Here is a 24,074-nt window from a genome sequence, read left to right on the forward strand (position 1 = left end):
ACCTCCCACCAGGTGGCGCGGCCGGCGCACGATAATGTGCAGGCGCTTGATCTTCTTCATTGGCGTCTAGCTTCCGCCGCGAGAAGGTTGTCTACAAGACTACAACCTTGGTGCTATTAAGTATTAAGTATTGCTTAAAGCAAGTGCTAAAAGTGTTAAAAAGTGTATCCCGTCGGATCGGTACAGTGAGTTATTTTTACATCTATTCTAATAATATTTTACTTAAAAATGAGTAAAAATCTTTAAAGTCAACGGTATAATCGTTGGACTTTATTTAAAATGCTGAGGTTTTTAATGAATCCTTCAGCAATAGTTTATTTTTCAATATGCTTAAATACTTAATAGCATGAATAAAGATATTTAAAATTAACGATACAACCGTTACATTTTACTTGAAATAGTAACTTTTCTTTTGAAATATTTCATTATGCAATATGTACTAATTAATATTTGAATTTTTAATACTGTGAGTAAAGCTATTTTAACGGTGTTACCGTTCGGCTTTACTCGAATCGTTAATATTACTTTTGTGATTATTTGATATTACTAGATATATCAAATACCCTCTCTTGTATATAGATATTTTTAATATTTTATTTCATTTTTAATAATGTGTTTTTATTACAAGGGTACAAGTGAATTTTTCGTGGAAAAATTACAATTAATACTTAGTATGGATATGAGCCAACTCAAAGCTTTACAGGCATACAATCCATTGCTACGACTTTATTACATTGTCGTTATCGCTAGGAACGGTTCGGAATTCCTATCATAGTTTATTACTAAAAATTATCGAACGAGATGAGTCAGCTCCAAGAAGTCACGACATGTCAGAACACGTTGTGATATTATTTTATAAATCGTACGGGAGTTACCGCTCAACTGAATAATGATGGAATTCGCTCATGTATAGTAGATACGTACCATGAATGTTCCACACATTCAAAACTATCCGTAGTCTATACGTGTCCTTTTATGAGTATTATTCTGATCCGTTTTTATGTGAAAATAGACATATTACACACGGCTAATTTGATTGAAAATTACGTTTCCTATGTTCAAATGATGCAACTTTTTTGTTAAAACGAGTAAGTACCAAAAATTTTACAATTAAATTCTTTGGTTTACTGAACTTGTGCTGAAAGGGTTATCGTATAATAATTATCGAGATATCTTAATATAATTAATTAGATTTAGATACACTTATTTCAAAGGATTTACAATTCACTTCTAACGTTTTAGAATAATATTATAAACTTGTACACCTTGACAAAAAGTAAAAAATTGCGGGTGAGTGGAGATTATTTTGTGCAATTAAATATTATAACGTCCTACGACGGTATGGTTGCGTTCGTAAGGAATGTTAACGGATATAAAGCAACTAAATGTTACATCGATTGCATGAACAAAAATAAATATGAATCGAAGTTCATTTTAAAATTTAGTGAATTGATTTGAATTATGAATTTATTAAATGTCGCTAACATTGGAAAATAAGTTAAAGGACCTTGTTAATTGCTATATTATTTAAATGATTATTTACTGCTATTTTTATATTAGCACTAAGGTGTATTCTTGCTCGAAGCAGAATACATAAATGTGGCCACTACTCCTCGCAGGGGTTAGCCAGGTCAAATTCACACTCGCAGGGTGTCTCTTAAGCATTTTTTGGCAGGCCCTACTTATTTCTAGTTACAAACATCCCTCGCGCAGCTGTCGCTCGCAGGGAAATGGTGCAAATATATATCGGCCCTCGCGGGGCTTTGATTACAATCGTCCCTCACGGAAAAGATGGTGCGAATATATATCAGCCCTCGCGGGGCTTTGATTACAACCGTCCCTCATGGAGAAATGGTGCAAATATATATCAGCCCTCGCGGGGCTTTGATTACAACAGTACCTCACGGAGACATGGTGCAAATATATATCAGCCTTCGCGGGGCTTTGATAACAACCGTCCCCACGGGGAAATGGTGCAAATATATATCAGCCCTCGCGGGGCTTTAATGGCGATTGGTGCAAATATACAAAGGATTGATCATTAAAATGATCATAGATATTTGCTTTTGTCAACGAGGACCCACGAAAGAAGTTTTGGATATGACCGTATCGGATCTTCACTCTTCTAAGGTAGGTAGAAAAAGGTTTTGAAATCTACTTCACAGTGGGCAGTATAGTAAATGACCTAATAAATACAATAAAGGTTAGATACGTCAAATAATGGGCGCATGAAATTGATACTTCGTATCCTAAAAGTTTACGCTTCAGGAATCAGGAAACCACCATTGGTTTACCAATTATGGAAATTGGAATTGAACAAATTGTATTTACCAATGCAAAGCCTAATCACAACAAAGGAAGGCGAGTCGGATCAAATATCATCTCGCAGATGATTTGTGGCGGTGGTTTCGAGGATTGTCACCAAGCCTTGTGTCAACGGTATGTTTGGTATCGTAATTAAATGGCACTAGCCGACCAATTTTCATATACAAACATCGGAAGAGATTTTTTAATCGCAAAGCGATTGAATGTAACAAATGACGATTGATTACGTATAGTTGACCTCTCATAGGCCTATTTTAGTTGCCCGGTCTTGTAGGCAATTTATTTGACTCGTTTTTCAACCCATTTGACCTCATTATTGCACCCATGAGACTTTTCTTCGGGGCTCAAACAATAAATCGCTGAGGGATTAGGATAATCGTTTGTTAGACAAGTTTTTTGTCATCCCACCAGGATTATTATATTGTATAATAAAGTTATATACAACTATTAACGTAAAACGTTTAAGTACTCAACGAATGCTGAGAATACTGACTGTTGAGTTACATAGGATAGAGGATAAATAACGGAAAGTCAATCTTTCCAAACAAAAGCCTCTTATTATTAGATATTACTTGGAACCCCTACCCTTAACGAGAAAGCTCTGCCAAATGACTTCTCATTTCTTTGCTTTGAGGGGGGGGGGGGGGGGGCAATAAATGAAATGTACAGGCTATACGGCTTTTAAAATATAAGTCTGGTAATCGAACTAAACCTTGCTGGTTTAGTTCTTGCTATATCGCTATCCGTGCCTGCTTCTCGTGTTTACGGGTGAATTAAGTTTATCAATAGTCATAAATGCAATGCTATTCAGAGGATATACTGCATTTAAAACATGACAAAGTCTGGTAAGCGAACTAAACTTTGCTAGTTTAGTTCTTGCTATATCGCTGTCCGTGGCTGCCTCGCGTGTTTACGGATGAATAAAGTAATGTCCTGTCTTCGCATCCACAGCTAACTGTCCTATACTGTCATAATCTTAACACAGATTCATTCGACATAGCTCCCCACGAGCTCAGTTCTTCATTTTTGCACTCGCACAACTGTGGACAACACAAGAGCAATGCCTCCATTGGTAGCAGTCACAATCAAGGGATAACTAACCTTAGGCTAGCCATATTACGGATGTTGGAACAACCGACTATATTCAGGGCAATTTTCTTTGTTCAGTGTAACGTTTAGACTGTCGTAGCATTCCTACGGAACAAAGATGGGATCAGATCTGCATCCTTAATGCAGTTAATCGAAAGGAGATACTTTCAGACGACGATAGTATTCAAAACCCACCATATTCCTTAACATAATAATGCATAGTTAAGCTTATAATCTCTCTTGCCATTATGTCAGTTAGAGACCTGAACGACGCGATAGAGTACCGCTATTTCAGTAGTAGTAACACCTAGAAGGGTGAAGGTATTCTGGAAAGCGGAACTGAAGGCCCGGTCAGCAGCATCAGCCACCTAATAGACAGTGTTCAGTGCTGCACCACTATAATCTGCAAAATGACTCTGACGGTATGAAAATGTGGAGTACATTTTCAAAATATCAAATGATATAGTTGGAATAAAAATCCTATTTGCCTCCGTCTATCCAAAAGACATACGGAGTAGCTAGTAGCAGTTGGTTGAATTAGAATAAAGTAACTATAGTTAAAATCCTTTGTTACTGACTGGATAAATTTGGCTCTTTTCCTATCTGACGTTCATATAGCTGTTGACTGCCTAGTGTTGTGCACAAACACTATTATTATAAACTAGCGGTCCGCCCCGGCTTCGCTCGTGGTACTTACGTTTTCTCTACATAAAAACCATCCTCGTACTTCAAGGAATATAAAAAGAATTATCGAAATCGGTTCAGCCGTTCTCGAGTTATGCGCTTACCAACACATTTTGCGATTCATTTTTATATAAGTATAAGAATAAGAAGATAAGTCACGTTATGTAGTCCCGAGGCTTTCGGTATATAAGTTCTGATGTAAATCATAATTATATCTTAAAACCGAATTGATTAAAAGTAACGTACTTGGCTGTAGTAATTGCAGTTTTGGGACACAGATAAGCTCCTTATCATTTTAGTCTCTTAAGTTCAGTATATTTGTTTCCAGTACAGAGTTTATGACCTATCAGTTTTAAATAAATAATTCATGCATTGTACTGAAAGTACTAGCCATGTTTAGATTATGATTGGTGGCGTTGGCTCTAAACATTAATAGATACCGCACGGTTTGGTTGGATGTTAAAAATCTGTATTATAATTAAAACCGTTTACCTGTTTTGATATTTTATTGCCTTATTCAAGGGGTGACCTTTTAAATTTATTTCTGACCCCAAAAGTAAGGACCAAGTTCTCTTCTTGTCCGCTTGTAGCAGGTTGGGTTAAAACTGTGTGAGTTGAGACAGGTGGTAATTCTATGTTAAGATGATTCAATTGTGCTTCTACAGAGTTCTAATTGAATAAATAAAGGTTTGAGTTTGAGGTATTTTTGCCTCGTCGGGATCAGCTGTTGCTTCATTTTGTAAGTAACATCTAAATGCGTAATTGAAAGTCGTTACTGGCGCTTTCGCAGATTTACGCTAAAGATAGTGAAAATTGTAGTAACTTTAACTTTTCAAGCCCAAAAGGTTAACTAAGGTACGCTTGAACCAATCTCATAAGTTCTAATACTTTTAATCATTATGATTAACTTTTTGGTTCTTATTTGATTAACTTTTCATCTGGGATTGTTAATATAAATAATATAAAAATTTGTGTGATTTATTGGTATACTATCTGCACACCTTACTCTTTCAAATAAAGAAATAAGTAATTACTTATGTACCTATTCAAATTCACATTGGCGTCCATATATTGTACACCAGGTGGGTAACAAACAGGTCTCAATAAGTAAGCTTCAAATTACGGTCAAGTGTTTAATAGCTGTGTTTTACCTGAAAATAAAACACATATTAAATACTTACCTATATTTGAAGCTTACACTTAACGTCCACCTGTTGAGGATTTCGACTCAATGAAGAAGATCAAGCGCCTGCACATTATCGTGCGCCGGCCGCGCCACCTGGTGGGAGGTGTGCCGTGTGCGAGAGAGATAGCATATATACAACGAGAAAGAGAGGGAAAATAGGCGGAAAAAGCTAGGTACCTTCTCAATAAGTAAGCTTCAAATATAGGTAAGTATTTAATATGTGTTTTATTTTCAGGTAAAACACAGCTATTATGTACTAAAACATTGTTCGAGAACCATGTAATCCATTTGTGATAATAACAAATTAGATTCTTGGTATAGACTATAGAGCCACACTATCACATCGGTGATAATGCAATGAAAATCGGTGCAGTAGTTTTAGACTTTAAATTTTAATGTTTGTCGCAACCAGACAAACGTATGTACTGATATGTTTTATAATATGTAGTGATCATTGCAATTGCTATTTACCTTGATCATTCGTTTTGGTTGTGTTGGTTTTGCACTATCTAGTTGTTAATGTCATAATAATGAGCGAAGACATTAAATGTATCATAGTAAAGTTCACCACAGTTTACATAAATATTATTATGTAATATCTGTGTCCCGCGGTTTTTCCTGCACTGCTCCGCTCCTATTCGTCTAAGTGTGAAAATACATGTCTATAGTCTTCCTCGATAATTGCTCTATCTAACAGTAAAATAATTTTTCAAATCGGACCCGTGGTTCTTGAGATTATCGCGTTCTTGAGATCTTTGTATTGACTCTATATTTTCTGTGTGTATCATCATTTCGTAGCTTTTAAATTACAAGGTTGTTTTCAGTTTATCCGATAAAACTTTGCTCGGTATTTCAATTTTTAATCGTTATAAATACTAAATGAGACACCTAAGCACTAACTCCATCTAGATTCTATATTATAATATGCTCTAGGTATTATAACGACTAACTAGGTATTATTTCGTCTAACGTGCCAATTAGCTGAGGGTCGACGGTAACGACGAGTGTTAGGAGTGTGAGGGCTCGTCCCTGTGCGCTAGTTGAGTATTGTGTGAAATTTGTGAGAGAAAATAACTGTTTTAGAAATGCGTATTATGTAGATGTACTTGTATGATCTAGGTAAGCTTTGTGCCTATTTATTATTCATCTAGCAATAATAGATAATGACATGTTTGAATTACTTAGGGCTGATTTTTCAACGCTTGGATAAAACTTATCCGTCCAATAAAGTATTACACGATGATATTAAAATGTCACGTAAACTGTCAAATACGGGCAATTAGAATACGTTTTTAAAATGGTAGTTTTAAACATTATTCGACGAATAAGTTTTAACCATCTTAGGGCCGATTTTTCAATGCTTGGATAAAACTTATTCGTCGAATAATGTATAAAACTACCATTTTAAAAACATTCTAATTGCCTGTATTTGACAGTTTACGTGACATTTTAATATTATCGTGTAATACTTTATTGGACGGATAAGTTTTATCCAAGCATTGAAAAATCGTCCCTAAATGTTTGAAGTAAGTTATTACAAACATAAATATTCGAAAATAACCAATTATAGGTACGTACATCATTAGAAGCACTTTTGAAAGTCAAGTTATTTCTCCGTGCACTGGGCACGTTGTATTTATTTATTTGCGCGGGCGGAAAGCTGGTATCAAATATCAATCTATAATTATCAAATTTCTACGGGGAGAGCCGTGGCAATGACTAGTTTATAAGAAAAGTATTGACTCCGGGGCGTTTACCGTGGCTCAGTATTGCTAGTTGGTCACTAGGTTACTCACGATGCAGTATCGATTATATAGAATTTCATCTGCAAACCAATCTACTTCTTGGAAGAAATAAGATGTTCTATTGTATGATTATTTAGTTTTATTGGTCTTTGAAAATAATAAATAGTTTATTACTTGTTACTCGAATTCATTACTCGAAATTATTACTCGAATTTTTTTTATCCTGAAATTCAAATTTAAATGTTTTATTATTTTGCATAATGTGATTTGTAGTTACATACTGACCATTTATAAAAGTAGAGCTTCACAACATTCAATTAGTTTTAAATTTTCAATTCCTTGTAACCTTTGTTATGTTTACGTACAAAAATATAAATTAAAATTAAATTATCTCGATAATTAATTGAAATTATCTCACAAAATGTTAACACTTAAAACATTCCGACGATGACTGCTGATTGACGATAGGCCATTTACGTTCCTCATTAGAAACAATATTCAACGCTTTGGAAATGTAAATGAAGGTAAAGCACATTATACTCAAAAGAAAAGGTTATTTCGAACAGCATTACGCGAAAAAATGAACGTTTTTTTTTCTCTCTCATTATTGTTCTATGGAAGTTTGCAAGCTCTTAATTGAAGAGTGCGCTAACTGCCCCCCCCCTCCTCCCGGCATCCCCCCCTCTCGTTTGATACGCGAACGGGTCAATGATCCAGGGGTAGGTTGCAATGGATGCGGCAGTTTGCAATTAGAGAAGGAAAATGCGGTTTTGGTTGCGTTTTGTTTTTGTATTGTTTGTGATGAGGTATTGATAAGTTAGTTATGTAAAGTTTGATGAATGTACTTTGTACCTAGGTACATATTTAGATTGGCAAGCAGTTGAAGTATTCGGATATGTTTTTAAACGTTTTTATTTGGTAGTTTTATAATGTATCAATAGAGAAAACTTAAAAGGAAGTTTAAATTTAAATAAAATTAATTTTTCAGCTAGTTCCTCATCTTGAATTCACGTTTAATAAGGATTTTATTTTGGACATTTTGAAATAGGTCATATTTTTTTATAAGATTTATATGTTGACGGTACACCTTAAAGTTAAACCGTCGTATTTCGCGACAACGGCTAATACACCGATACTGTAACCGCGTACCCTTTGTTCGAAAACAATGCGGTATCAATATACAGCACGGCGCGACCCACTCTGCAAGCTTCCCACCGCGCGGCGGATATCCGGATAATTACGTATCTCCGGTACCGTTCGCAACGAAAGTTTTGTTCGAATTTTTTTTTTGTTTTTTTTTTTTTGAAGTAAAACTTCTTTAGGTGCGTTGAGAGTAAAATTTCAAGGTCGCTTCATGGCAATACCGTCATGTCATGGAGTAAGGCGATGATTTTGGTATCTATGAATCTTACCAAAGAAGTTTCTTTTTTTTTATTAATGTATTGTTTGCGTGCACTTTTTGATGTTTCATGGTAGAGTGGTGAGGTGTTTTTTGAAATTGAAAAGATAAAGTACCTATCATTAGGGTTTGATTGCTTTGTAAATTGCAATGTATAATTTGTATGTATGATGATATAATAAAGCAAGAGTTGTAATATAGGTAAACGAGTAATAATTGCGGAAATGTTACTCAATGCAAAAATAATTTTAATTTACTTTGGCCTTGCGAAAAGAGGTTACATTTTTTAAAGTGAAACTTTTATTACATCGTCTCAAATTTTTTGACATGTCGCGTGACGGTCGGCTGCCGAGTAGGTATAAAGCAGTGTTCGGAGTCATTATCGTACAAATACGATAATTTTGTGCCTAAGTTTCACTTTTACCGTGGTTTCATAAAACCACACAACATTTTTCGTATAACGTAGCTGTAGGTAAGTGATGCAGGCGTGAGTCATATCTGCAGTAAAAACTAAATTATCGCGTTGTGTACAAAGATAACGTATTATTTAATGTGCCGGTAGTACACTAGAAGAAAGCTCGTAACAATGTTCGCAACGAAAATAAGGATTTAAGGGTGAAACATTGTAATTACCTGTCACTGTAAACTAGGAGGAACGCGTCCATATTTGTTTGGTTCAATGTAGATATTTGTTGACGTGTCTTTTTAAGAAAAATACAGAAATTGCTAAGCGGATTTCGGACGTAAAATTATTTTATATTTTGTTAAGATAAATTAAATTGTAAACCGAGCCAGCGCAAAAATATAACTCAAATAAGATGTAAAATTTCAACTCCATACCAATTACCAACATATCTTTAACTCAATAAGTTAATTAATTGTGTGTCAAGCGTGCCGTTACAAAATATTTATTATAAGAAAAAACAGCGCCTGTGGAATATTTTCACATAGAGCTCAATATTATAACAAATTACTCATGAGATAGCGATTAATATTGAGATTTTATTAATATACCTACACCTTGATTAATATCGCCTATCAACTAAAGATTATTTTAAACTTTATTTAAACACCGTTTAAAGTATAACGCCGTTTAATAACAGGAATGGTGAAGATTTTAATTATAGATGGCGTACCTTGTCTTTGATGAGTTAGTAGCTTAATCGTGGTTTTACTAAGTCCATACTAATATTATAAATGCGAAAGTAACTCTGTCTGTCTGTCTGTTACTCAATCACGCCTGAACTACTGAACCGATTTGCATAAAATTTGGTATAGATATATTTTGATACCCGAGAAAGGACATAGGATAGGTTTTATCCCGGAAATCCTACGGGAACGGGTTTTTCTCTGAAAACGCGGGCGAAGCCGCGGGCGAAAAGCTAGTAGTCTATAAAATTGTATGATGGTTTTATCTTAAAACGTTTTGAACGAAGGTTCTCATGGAGGCTTGATGTTAGGATGTTGGTTAAACTAGGTTTAATATGGAAGGGTTGTTGTTAACGATACATTTTAATTTTGTTTTAAAATAGTAATCAGTTATAGCGTGCTACCATAATTTGACTGTGTTCGTTTTATTTTTATTGTTAATTTAAATTAATATATAATGTTTTTTTCTTTACAGGTAAGTCACCGAGAAAAGTGCACGTATTTCTAACATGGATAAAGGTTGGAGTATGAAATATACATTAATATAAGATTATGGCCAGGTTTGTATGTTATAGATTAGTGAGTATTTTTTGTATTATCTTTATTTTACATCAAATATTATCAAATTTTAATTTTAAATGCTCTACATTTTAATTTAAGTACTAAAATAAGAGAAGAAGAATATAAGTATTATTTTCGTAATATGCAGCCTATAACACGTTTCGTGACAAAAATGCATATGACATCTTGAAGTGATTGCATTTTTTATCGATTAATTCAAATCTCAAACCTATTTTTAAATGCATGTCTTATATCGTAAAATTAATAATAAACGTAACAAACCAAACTACAACATTCTCTCATAGTCCACTGAATGAGTCCCTCCAAGGGGGGTCTAGAGTGCGTGAGTTAGTAACGTAAGATGTTTCTTCGGAAACATGTCAAGATTCCCTAGGTAATAAACATACTAAAACCCCGGGCCACTAGGAGGAGCCCCGGAGTGGAGGGAGGGGGGAAATGGGTCCATTTTTTCATTTTTCGCTTAAATCTCAAAAACGGTACATGTTAGAGAAAAACTTTCATGGAAAAGTTGAAAGGCCATAAAATTATCTACAAGTTGTACTTGAATCATTTTTTCCTATATCCTACCGTTTCTGAGTTATACGCAGTAAAACATGATTTTGGCTCAAATAATTTCCACATCAATCGATCAAAAAATATTTCTTTCTTCCAAAAAACTCAAATGTGCAACTTGTGACCAGTACTGATAGATTGCTCTTAATTAGTTCTATAATTGGTAAAATAAACACATTCCTCCATGGAAGCCTTTAGGAGGAATCGATTGTCAAAATATTATATTAGGGCAGTTTGAGTTACTAAACTTGATCTTTTTATTTTTTTCTTCCAAAAGACTCAAAAGTGCAACTTGTGACCGGTACAGATAGATTACTCATAATTAGGTCTATCATTGCTAAAAATACCAGATTCCACCACGGAGGCACTTACGGGGAATTGAATTTTATCAGGGTAGTTACGATACATGAACTTTTTATTTTTTTTCTTCCAAAAGACTCAAAAGTGCAACTTGTGACCGGTACAAATAGATTGCTCATAATAAGGTCTATCATTGATAAAAATACCAGATTCCACCATGGAGGCGTTTACGGGGAATTGAATTTTATTAGGGTAGTTAGTTAAAAAGTTCATGTATCGCAACTACCCTAATAAAATTCAATACCTCCTAAACGCCTCCATGGTGGAATCTGGTTTTTTTATCAATGATAGACCTAATTATGAGCAATCTATCGGTACCGGTCACAAGTTGCACTTTTGAGTTTTTTGGAAGAAAAAAAATAAAAAGTTCAAGTATCGTATCTACCCTAATAAAATTCAATTCCCCGTAAACACCTCCGTGGTGGAATCTGGTATTTTTATCAATGATAGACCTTATTATGAGCAATCTATCAGTACCGGTCACAAGTTGCACTTTTGAGTCTTTTGGAAGAAAAAAATAAAAAGATCAAGTTCAGTAACTCAAACTGCCCTAATATAATATTTTGACAATCGATTCCTCCTAAAGGCTTCCATGGAGGAATATGTTTATTTTACCAATTATAGAACTAATTAAGAGCAATCTATCAGTACTGGTCACAAGTTGCACATTTGAGTTTTTTGGAAGAAAAAAATAAAAAGATAAAGTTCAGTAACTCAAACTACCCTAATATAGTATTTTGACAATCGATTCCTCCTAAAGGCTTCCATGGAGGAATGTGTTTATTTTACCAATTATAGACCTAATTAAGAGCAATCTATCAGTATCGGTCACAAGTTGCACTTTTGAGTTTTTTTGGAGAAAAAAAATAAAAAGTTCAAGTATCGTAACTACCCTAATAAAATTCAATTCCCCGTAAACGCCTCCGTGGTGGAATCTGGTATTTTTATCAATGATAGACCCAATTATGAGCAATCTATCTGTATCGGTCACAAGTTGCACTTTTGAGTTTTTTGGAAGAAAAAAATAAAAAGATCAAGTTCAGTAACTCAAACTACCATAATATAATATTTTGACAATCGATTCCTCCTAAAGGCTTCCATGGAGGAATGTGTTTATTTTACCAATTATAGACCTAATTAAGAGCAATCTATCAGTACCGGTCACAAGTTGCACATTTTAGTTTTTTGGAAGAAAGAAATATTTTTTTATCGATTGATGTGGAAATTGTTTGAGCCAAAATCATGTTTTACTGCGTATAACTCAGAAACGGTAGGATATAGGAAAAAATGATTAAGGTACAACTTGTAGATAATTTTATGGCCTTTCAACTTTTTTTTGAAAGTTTTTCTCTAACATGTACCGTTTTTGAGATTTAAGCGAAAAATGAAAAAATGGACCCATTTCCCCCCTCCCCCCAATCCGGGGCTCCTCCTAGTGGCCCGGGGTTTTAGTATGTTTATTACCTAGGGACTCTTGACATGTTTCCGAAGAAACATCTTACGTTACTAACTCACGCACTCTAGGACTTTTTATTCAATGGACTATCATGAATTTGCCAAATTCTCTTTTTCAACTCTTCAATCAACCGGTAAATAGCTAACGGACGCTGTATCATTCTCTATACTAATTATAAAGAGGAAAGGTTTGTATGTATGTATGTATGTATGGTTTTCACGCATAAACTACTGGACCGATTTTGATGAAATTTGGCACAGATAATCTTTAGACCCTGAGAAAGAACATAGGCTACCTTTTATTGCGAAATATGTACCACGGGCGAAGCCGGGGCGGACCGCTAGTATAGAATAATAATAATAATATTATCATTAACAAGGAAAGAACGATGCACGTACTAAACGAGCAAAGTTTAATCTCAAGACGCTCGTTAGATTTCGCTAATCTCCTTGGTGTCATCGTGCCCTGGTATCTAGTGAAGCTAGTTACATACATAACGTTAGTGTTGTATGGTTTTGGATGATGTGCGGATGTGATGATGATGATGATGATGTGGTGATGAATTTATAAGATGGCAATTAGTATTTTTAACACGATTTCATGCTATCACAAACAAACTAAGGGCCTCCTAATAGCAAACAATGTAGAAACTTTGTTCAAATATTGTCACTCCTCGAGAACATTTCAACATGCTATGTTCTAGCTAGGCACATGTTGGTGCTAAACAAATTTATGTTATATGGAGATTTACTTTATACAACTTGAGGATGTATCATATTATTATTAGGCATATTTACAAAGGATAGTTATGTACATAGTTGTTAAGTTGGGTGTTATGTAGCGGTTGATCCTTACAGAAGTTTGATATCGTTGTGTATATACTATATACATAGTTACTAAAGTTCGCACATGTGAGACATTGTAGGTATAGGTTTACAAAGGAAACATGTATAACTTGCTCATATGTTGCTTGAGATGTAGTTATGTAGTTCTTGTCTATTTTGAGGTTATAATTCACATAGAGCAAAAACTTTAAGATTCGCAATGTTAAACTGTATATAGGTAGCTCTATTTATACAGGGTGTACCAAAAAGTAGTGATGAACGGAAGCTGAGAGGTAGAGGACCTAGAGGGCTATCCGAATCACCCCCATGTATGTTATGCGATTTTTCGTATTTTCGGAGTTATGACGTTTTTTTTCAATTTTTCACCTATCGCCGAGTACGATGATATTTTCACTCATGCTGACGTCAATGATTGCGGAAGATGCTTGATTTTTTTTGTGTGCTAAGCTGAAAGATAGGCCAATTCAGTATGGTAACATTTACTATCGTTAGATCTTTGAATGGAATAAAAAAAAGAATTAAATGGCAAGAAAGATAAAATTACCCAGTATGTTCACCACTTCAAGGGCCCGTAAAAAAATAAAATCACATAAAAAAAGTTTTCCGTTTGACTTTTAAAAACTTGCTCTATCTATCAGATAGCTACCCTGAAAATTTCATTTACTTATTCAGAAGGCTTCAATAGAAAAATTTAAATCTAAATGTGGTAAGTGCAAAAATTGAATTAACATGATGATCATTAAAACCAATAAATAGGTGTTTAATTACCAGAAATTTTTAAAATAACCCCGCTGTTGCTCAATGCAAGTGCGACATCACCGTAAAAAGTTGTCTTTTAAATGTCTGAATGCCCTTTTTAGGGTTCCGTAGCCAAAATGGCAAAAACGGAACCCTTATAGTTTCGTCATGTCCGTCTGTCCGTCTGTCCGTCTGTCCGTCTGTCACAGCCGATTTACTCGGAAACTATAAGTACTACAGTAATGAAATTTGATGGGAATATGTGTTGTATGAACCGCTACAAAAATATGACACTAAATAGTAAAAAAAAGAATTGGGGGTGGGGCCCCCCATACATGTAACTGAGGGATGAAATTTTTTTTTTCGATGTACATACCCGTGTGGGGTATCAATGGAAAGGTCTTTTAAAATGATATAAAGTTTTCTAAAAAACATTTTTCTTAAAGTGAACGGTTTTTGAGATATCAGCTCTCAAAGTCGTAAAAAGTATGTCCCCCCCCCTCTATTTTTATAACTACGGGGTATAAAATTCTAAAAAAAATAGAGGTGATGCATGCTAATTAACTCTTTCAACGATTTTTGGTTTGATCAAAGTATCTCTTATAGTTTTTGAGATAGGTTGATTTAACTGTAATTTATTATATTTGCTGCTACGGAACCCTTTGTGCGCGAGCCCGACTCGCACTTGGCCGGTTTTATATCATTTTTAATGGTTTCTTCTGCTACTATGAATTTCCGGGTTATTTCGTCCAAATCGTGGCATTCTCTCAAGTAGCCGAGGTCTTTTTAGTATTCCCATTGAAACAAATCAATGGGGTTTAGGTCGAGGGACCGTAGAGGCCAGGCTTTAAGGCAGGCGTCACCGGCGCATGCGCAGGCTGCAACGACCAATCCATCTTTCAGGGTATCTTTGCCCTTTAGCCTGGCCTGCTCGGTCTCCGGACATAAACCCTATTGATTTTTTTCCGTGGGGATACTACAAAGACGAGAGACTGCCACAATTTGGACGAAATAACCCGGAAATTCATAGTAGCAGAGGAAACCATTAAAAATGATAAAAGGGCATTCAGACATTTAAAAGACAACTTTTTACGGTGATGTCGCACTTGCATTGAGCAACAGCGGGGTTATTTTAAAATTTTCTGGTAAATAAACACCTATTTATTGGTTTTAATGATCATCATGTTAATTCAATTTTTGCACTTACCACATTTAGATTTAAATTTTTCTATTGAAGCCTTCTGAATAAGTAAATGAAATTTTCAGGGTAGCTATCTGATAGATAGAGCAAGTTTTTAAAAGTCAAACGGAAAACTTTTTTTATGTGATTTTATTTTTTTACGGGCCCTTGAAGTGGTGAACATACTGGGTAATTTTATCTTTCTTGCCATTTAATTCTTTTTTTTATTCCATTCAAAGATCTAACGATAGTAAATGTTACCATACTGAATTGGCCTATCTTTCAGCTTAGCACACAAAAAAAATCAAGCATCTTCCGCAATCATTGACGTCAGCATGAGTGAAAATATCATCGTACTCGGCGATAGGTGAAAAATTGAAAAAAACGTCATAACTCCGAAAATACGAAAAATCGCATAACATACATGGGGGTGATTCGGATAGCCCTCTAGGTCCTCTACCTCTCAGCTTCCGTTCATCACTACTTTTTGGTACACCCTGTATAGTAAAGCTTTTTCTTGGTGTGTTTTAATAAGAGCGAGGCAGGTTGGTTTCATTGTGTATTTTCTAGTTTATCTTACAAAAGACTTTTATCAGGACCGTGCGTGTATCTTGTTATTTCCTTGCGATTAAATTGTTACACAACAAGCGGACCCGAGTCAACTTCAAGCGTTCGCATGAAATTCATAACGGTTGAGTTTTTTTCACGCCCTACCTACAGGGTGTTTCTTGGTCCAGTGGTCAGGGTGCTTTTTATAGCACCCTGTAGATGTGTACACCTACAGGCCAGTCGGCCGTCGGTGTTCGATACATCGAGACATTGTGATGAACGATTTTTAAAATCGATTCTTTATTCGTAGCTTTGGAAGCTATATATGTGGATTCGGTTCGGTTCTTTGGTGATTTTGTGAATTGGAAAACGTATGAGAGATATTGATTATGCGCTAGTAGAATATAATCAGGTTTTATGTAATGGAGGCTTGAATTATACCTAAATAAAATTTAATTATGTTTTCTATATTCACTAGAGATGTCTATGGAAAATAGTGCTTCTAGTATTTTACACAGTAATCAGGGAAAATTGTTATTTCAATCAATTACATTCGAAAAATTAATTTATTGCTTTAGTCCCATTCCCATTTTAGGCTGCGAAATTTATAGTAGATAATATAAATGCGAAAGTTTAAAATTTAAATAAAACATTGTTAAAAATAGGACAAAGCAATTTTCCCCAAGTTAATATTTCTTGCAGAACATCAAGTCTTTAAATATTGCATCAAATTTTAATAAGCAAAGCAATTTGTTATCAAAAAAAAATTGTTATTTCTATTGTAATATCGTAAAATCATGACGCAAAGGCTTTGTACCACTCCCAGTGACCTAAAAAAGGGTAAAATAGAATATTAAAATAATTAAATAATTGAGAGGTTAATGAACGTATGCAAAAAAAGTCTTTGTTTATGTTTCCTCGAATCGATTGTCGAAATTTTAATGTTAATTGTATGTATTGCTTTATTTGTCTGTAAGTAGAAGATATGTATGTGTGTGTAATAATTTTATGTAAATTTGAGGTGTGAGTCAAAAGACAAATTGAAGAAATCACGTTATAAAATTCGTTTTATTGGATTATTAAGGGGCGATTGGTCATTGATTTTTGTAAAAGTTTATATCAGTCATAACAAAAGAAAGGGAAATATGTATTTAAGTTTTATGTTTTCAAAATTGTATTATGTATGTAGTTTTAGGTGCATTCGCTAGTTCTGTTGTAAAATGTTAATAGAGTGAATCAAATCTACCTACTTAACATTTTTTTTACTGCGGACAAAACGGGATTACGTTTTTTGCCTCGATTTTTTTTAATGTAATGAATATAAGTTCCTCTCCTTCTTTTGATTGAAATTATATGAGATAGCATAATCATCCGATTCACTTATTTGTAACAAACATTACACACACATGTAAACCGTTTGTTACATCTATATTCTATACATAATACATACAACATAATGCACACAAGCAAATGGTTTGTTGTATGCATAGAAATCTAAATAACAAGACACTAGAAGTCGTAAGCGTGCGTGACCTTGTCGCCACTCAGGTGATTTTCACATCACCAGTGCATTCGTCACTGTTCAGTTGCTCTGGAGACATATGAGTGTATACATGGTGTGTTTCAGCAATTCCCATTGCGGAAATTCTTCCACAAGTTGTAATTATACTTACTATTGGTCTTAGCGTGATGATATGTAGCATATAGCCTTCCTTGATAAATGGACTATCTTAACACTGAAATAATGTTTCAAATCGGACCATTATTTCCTGAGTTTAGTGCGAGCAAGCAGACTCTACAGCTTTATATATTAAAGTACAGATATATTTATATGAAACTAGAGGTCCGCCCCGGCTTCGCCCGTGGTACATATTTCGCAATAAAAGGTAGCCTTTGTCCTTTCTCGGGTATCAAAATATCTCCATACCAAATTTCATGCAAATTGGTTCAGTAGTTTAGGCGTGATTAAGTAACAGACAGACAGACAGAGTTACTTTCGCATTTATAATATTAGTATGGATTTGAACACGTGTAAATCCATATTATTTGAAAGTTTTCGCACGTGAACGTGATTACGTAATCGGTAATACGTAGTTTGTGGAAATTCTAACTTCTTATACTCTTCGAGTTAGGAGTTATTAAATGTAAGTATAAACTATAAAGTTTAGAAACCAATTTTGAAGCTTCACATTATATTTAACAGTGAGGAGGTTACTATGCATTTCTTAAAGATACGGAAACGTGTAATAATAAGCTTAATTCAGTAGTCTTTGTTTTCAAAAGTAGGGTTTTATATATCTTTCAAAATAAGAAGATATATCTTAAAGTAAGAAGAAAGTACAAATGCAAAATATGTATGTAGCAACTTAACTAAAGCCCGAAGTGAAATTGATAGTCTATATCCGATTAATAAAAAAATAATGAGTAATTTTACAACAATCGTACATACAAACGGCAAGGGAATTCATTCTCGAGTTATCAACAATATAATAGGTACCTACTACAACATAATGATAATTATTGTGTGTATAATATAAATCAGTTTTATTGCGCGCCCCGTGCGGCCATCACGCAGCATGACCCGTGTTATAAGTTCACTGTGTTTCTGTTGTTTTGGCTTTATATAGGATAATTGTTTTTGTTATGTAATTGTCGATATACAGTGTGTGTGTGTGTGTGTGAGCGTGCTTGTGTATGTGTGTGTACTTGTGACGTAGGGATTGTTCATATTGTGTGTGTGGACATGTGAGGTGAGGATGTGTGTTGTCCTGAAAAAACAATATGTATTTACTTATTAACGTAGCTTATTAATGATTAATATATATATATATAAAAATGAAACCCGTTTCGCGTTGTCACGGCATCACGTGTGAACTGTGAACGGCTGAATCGATTTCGATAATTCTTTTTTTATTATATTCCTTGAAGTACGAGGATGGTTCTTTAATGTAAAGAAAACGTAAATATGTACCACGGGCGAAGCCGGGGCGGACCGCTAGTTAATGATAAATAAACAAAATAGTAACTGTTGAAGACTGAAGTGTTGTTAATTGTTATACGGTTGAGTTTCGAGTATTCGATTGATTGAATAATATAAGAATTTCTTTTTAATTTCTGAAAGGAGAGGAAATAACAACTAAGTTTTATACAAAGCTCGAGTTTCATGTTTTTATTTCGTCCGTGCAGTTTTTTGTCCTTTCGTTTGTAAATGGGTCAACTACTGTGCTCATTAGCACTGTCTGTTGCTATGCAGATTGAAATACTGAGTTATATTTAAAAAATTCTTCCGTTTTATTTGTGAATACACTATTTTCCAATTTAATTAGTTAAACAGTATATCAATGTCCTGTATAGAGTATAGGCCTCTCCAAATTTTCGCATTTATATTATTCCAAAGATAAATCGTACGCAAGTAGGCAATGTTCTAGTAAAAAAATATTTTACATGTTATCATAAGGACCTTATTTAAATATCTACGTTATATTATTTTGTATAGGTTAGTTTAATTCATAATATCGCTAGAATCGCTTCATTGTCCACCTAAATATTTGTATCTGTGCAAGCAGAAACACGAAATTGCACTAAAATTTCTAATAATAAAACACAATATTAAGTTATCCAATTCACAGTTCACTGCAATGATTTTGAGATAACGATCATATCTGACCATAATAAAACTATGTAGAAGGAATGAAAAAGATCTAGTGCAGAAATCGCAAGTCGCAAGTAAAGTTAATATAAGAAAAAACTAGTCTAACATAGTCTCTAGCAATAAAGAATTGCCTGCTTGTAAACATAAGACTCTACAAGTATATCGGACACTGAACTAATACGAAGAAAGCAAAAGCTCAATTAACTAGAAGTAAGGAACTAGAGCAAGTAAACAACTAGCTCGTAAGTCACGTCGCAAGTCATAAAGTCGCGTAAGTCACAATTTGCAAGTCGCAAAGTCACAAGTAGAAACTCGTCAAGTCGCAAGACACAAAGGCACAAATAACAAATCGCAAAGTCGCAACCAAAGCTACAAAAATAAATCCCCAAACGATGCGAAACCGCGTGCTGCCGCTGCTCGCGCCGGTGTTCCTCTCGAAGCTGTGGCGGCGCAGGCGCAGGGCGAAGGCGATAGAGAAACTGCATGGGGTACGTTTGTGTTGGATGAAACATACGTAATAAATATGTTACATATAATGTTATGCAACATTCCTCGTCCTAGCACATTCCCCTATCTCGTACGCAAAATTTCGCTCCAAAATAAGATGACAATCCGCTGTATTTGTTTTGTAACTATATCAGTTAATTTAATAAAGAAAGTATAGCATACTTTTAAAAACGGATTTACACACGTTTTACATATTACAACATAGGCCATTACATCTTTAGCAAGACTGCTCGGAAGAAAAGAAATAGTGTTGCTTGTAAAATTTATCAATTTTATCACTAGTAAGAACAATTTATACATTCTACCAGTTTATAAGGTAAATAAATTGCATAGAAACATATTTTTCATACCATTAACATCATGGATTTAATTTAGTTACGTACAATTTTCATCTTGTAACATCTGTATTATCTAGATAATCTTGGATCGAAATGTAGGACGCGTTTACTCGATTCGAAGAGTCAGCACGGCCAGCGGCGATATCGATCGAACTTACTGTCTTTTTATTTTTGTTACATTATAAGAGTGACCCGTATTTCATAGTAGTGGTCGCTAGGGATATAGTTTATTGTTGTGTGTAGTAAGAAGGTAGATCAGTTGAGAGAATGCATGCGTTTTTAACCGACTTCCAAAAAAAAGGAGGAGGTTATCAATTCGGCCGGTATGTTTTTTTTTTTTTTTTTTTTTAATGTATGTACACCGATTACTCCGTGGTTTCTGAACCGATTTACGTGATTCTTTTTTTGTTCGATGCGGGATGGTGTCGAATTGGTCCCATAAAAATTTTATTCGGATAGGCCCAGTAGTTTTTATTTTATGAGCATTTTTGTCTGTATTTGTAAATGTTGCAAGTGCAAGTTTGAAGTCGGTTGTTTTTAACGCAGTTATTGACTTGTTCTTATTTCATATGAATAATAAAAAAAATTGGTACACATTTAGTTGTGAATATTATGTATTAGTATAGCTTTTTGCAAATATAATTACCGTAGCATTTACAATTTATGTATCACGTATAATGTAGGTAGGTACATTCAAATTGTTAAGTTGCTTTGAACTCGGTTTAGAAACTCGAAAAATTTGTACATCGATGCAGCTTAAATTTTAACAACATGAGCAAGATTTAATCTAGATTTTCTCATTTCTCATATCAAGGTACAGCTAGTATACTATCAATATTATATGTACTTACTATTTACTAAATAGGTTTGAAGTCGGTGCCAAGCGTTAAACAAGCTAGTCACTAATACATTTAACTAACTCCTAAGTGTAAACGGTTCTTATTATTTAGATGTGCTCTACTTATTAATAAGTATGTACATATATTCATTTGTCGAGTTCATTAGCAATTACTAAATTAATTATTTATGTTGACGTAGACGCTGATTTAATGACCTTATGTATAATTTATATGAAATTGAATATTGCACGTGTTTTGATATAAATAAACATTAAAGTGAATGATTTTTGCGTTGTTATACAAAATTATTAGTATTGCAATTAAACAGGTAATTATGACTAACTATACTAACAAAGGATTTTGTATTTGACCTCGCTTTTTTGACTTAAAGATGTTTTATACTAAAGTCGATTGTATTTCAAACATTTTGGGAGGGAACAAAAACTAACAAAAAGGAGGTCAAAGTCCACATTCTATCGTATTAGATTAGCAAATACAAGCAATATATAATTGAATAGAATGTAATAGAAAGGGGCTAAACGTCTTCAATAAGTTACCCGGGGTCGTTGACCCCGTGTATACCTGCGTAACGTGGAGCGTTGACCTCTCGCCTCCCTAGATCTTATTACTGACTTGTGTGTATGTTTGTATGTATGATTCGTTGTTTAGTGTATATTGTTTTTGATAAGTGTTATGTTTTAGGTGCTAGGTGTCCATCTAGTTGAGTGTTGTTTTATCGATTATAAGGCTTATCAATGGGGCTTATCTAAATCCTATTAAGGCTTCGGCAATTTAAGGAGACTATTTTATTATGATTTTTTGTCCAATAAGTGATATACCATGGTAAATCGTTGAATTTTTTTAACGTGACCCAAGTTCAAAAGCTCATGTCGGTGATAAATGTTTGCGGAAGCGTTATAGGCTGATGATTACAATGAGACAAACTTTTAACTTTAATGAGTTAAACTTTAAACATCACTTTACCCTTTTGATTACAATCTATAAGATAAGCATTTTAAATACTAGACAATTTTATACAAAATATTCGAATAAAACTTTACATAATAAATAACTTTTTTAACTCCCGACGCAAAAAGAGAGATTATTTATTATAAGTTAAACGTGTCTATCCGTGGTGCACTAGCTCCCACACGGATCAACCGATTTTTATTTATTTTTTGTCATAGATAGATCATTTTATCTAAAGGTGTCTATTTTTGCAAATTTCAGAGCGCGTCCGAGACGTCGGCCGGCGCCGGCGGCGGCGCGTCGTCGGGATGCGGGTCGCGGGTCTCTTCGCGATCGCGGACCTCCGAAGAGCCGCACATTGGTAAGTACACATAGCATTTGTAGCATTCACGTACTTATAAACGAATAGACTAATCACCCACAACTTCGGCCGCGTAGTCAGAGGAAATTCCCGATCCCGTGGGATTATCGGGATAAAAACTATCCTATATGTTTATACAATTTTGGAGAGTCACTATTGTTGTTTACTGCATGTCAGTGGTAGACAGCTTTTGTGAAAGACTTAAAAAAAGTAAAAAATGCATTTTATAGTGTTATAAATTAATTTCAGTGTGTACAAAAAAAAAAAAATAATTGATTATCCCGTACCGCGTATGAAGTTTGCAAGACAACATTTTGTTTCCGATTTTCCCCTAGCTTTATTTTCACTTATAAATTTTACTATACGTTTTCAGGCAAATACAAGCTGCTCAAGACGATAGGCAAAGGCAACTTCGCCAAAGTGAAACTGGCCAAGCACGTGCCGACCGGCAAGGAGGTGGCGATCAAGATTATAGATAAGACCCAACTCAACCCCGGCTCGTTGCAGAAGTTGTTTAGAGAGGTGGGTTTTATTTATGTGATGAATTAAATGCTAATTTATTGAGGCATAGCACAGAGGATATAAAAGCGAACATAAATAATGGAGGCGCAAACTATTCATCTGGGTATCTGGCAGAATTATCAGCGTTGTGGAGCTTGCTCCCACAACATTATGCTGAGCCAGGGCCTAATTGCAGCCAGTGCGCAACACACATAATACATTTGTGTACTTATAACTATTGTAATCTGTAAATTCCTTATTATTTTGTGTTATTTTATGTTTGTTTTCCCTTTTTTGTATTGTGTATTATTGTGTATGTTCTGTTGGTTGCTATAAATCTTTTGTATTATTATTATATTATTATTAAATATAGAAGATAGGGAAAAATATAATAATGGCTGTAGTTCGATTGTAGTTGCTAACATATGCTACTAACTTATAACCTTGTCATACAATCCAATGAATTCAATTAATACTTTGTATTGTTACTTTGATGGACCTGCATTTTAAAGTCGATTGTATTATTAAAAATTCCGAATATCGAAGGAATTCGTGAAAATGTTGGCATGTTCAATAATTCAATAATTATCAAGATACATATTAAGTATCACTTTAACCTATGACTAAACATTGTCTTCCCTGGCTTTCAGAAACAATTACATTACTAATACAGTATATATTATCAATTTCAGGTTCGGATAATGAAAATGCTGGATCACCCAAATATAGTGAAACTCTTCCAAGTGATAGAAACGGAAAAGACGCTATATTTAGTAATGGAGTACGCTTCCGGCGGTGAGGTATGTATATTAATTTCACAAGTAATTGTTGTTTGTTCGTAGAAACGGTTATTAACAATTATAAAGCAGTGTACATGCAATACACAATTATTTATTAGGTATAGCCTACTGTTTGTGTTCTGACATCGTTTTTGGTAAAATTATTATAGGATTTGTGGTCGGTTTTTATTTAGGTAATTAATTTGTTGTTTTTCTGGACACAATAAACAATACATTTCTTTAACTAGAATTCAGTTCTTTTTGCTTCAGGAAAAAAAACAGTTCACAA

At 34.3% G+C, this 24,074-nt stretch overlaps 1 protein-coding gene across 14 annotated transcripts in view; it reads left to right on the forward strand.

Moving 5' to 3' along the window:
• The window catches only part of LOC149896897 (serine/threonine-protein kinase MARK2-like), a 162,413-nt gene that overhangs the window by 108,159 nt on the left and 30,180 nt on the right, over positions 1 to 24,074 (forward strand). For all 14 annotated transcript variants that reach the window (XM_090117105.1, XM_090117106.1, XM_090117104.1 and 11 more), the window contains 3 exons: positions 22,406 to 22,505; positions 22,879 to 23,027; positions 23,699 to 23,806. In XM_090117105.1, coding sequence (XP_089973231.1) covers positions 22,406 to 22,505; positions 22,879 to 23,027; positions 23,699 to 23,806 — 357 coding nt within the window. The remainder of the gene's footprint in view (positions 1 to 22,405; positions 22,506 to 22,878; positions 23,028 to 23,698; positions 23,807 to 24,074) is intronic.

The sequence above is a fragment of the Colias eurytheme genome, chromosome 27, assembly GCF_061535395.1.
Source record: "Colias eurytheme isolate Ceu_HAF_F1 chromosome 27, ilColEury1 Martin Lab GWU primary, whole genome shotgun sequence".
NCBI lineage: Eukaryota > Metazoa > Arthropoda > Insecta > Lepidoptera > Pieridae > Colias > Colias eurytheme.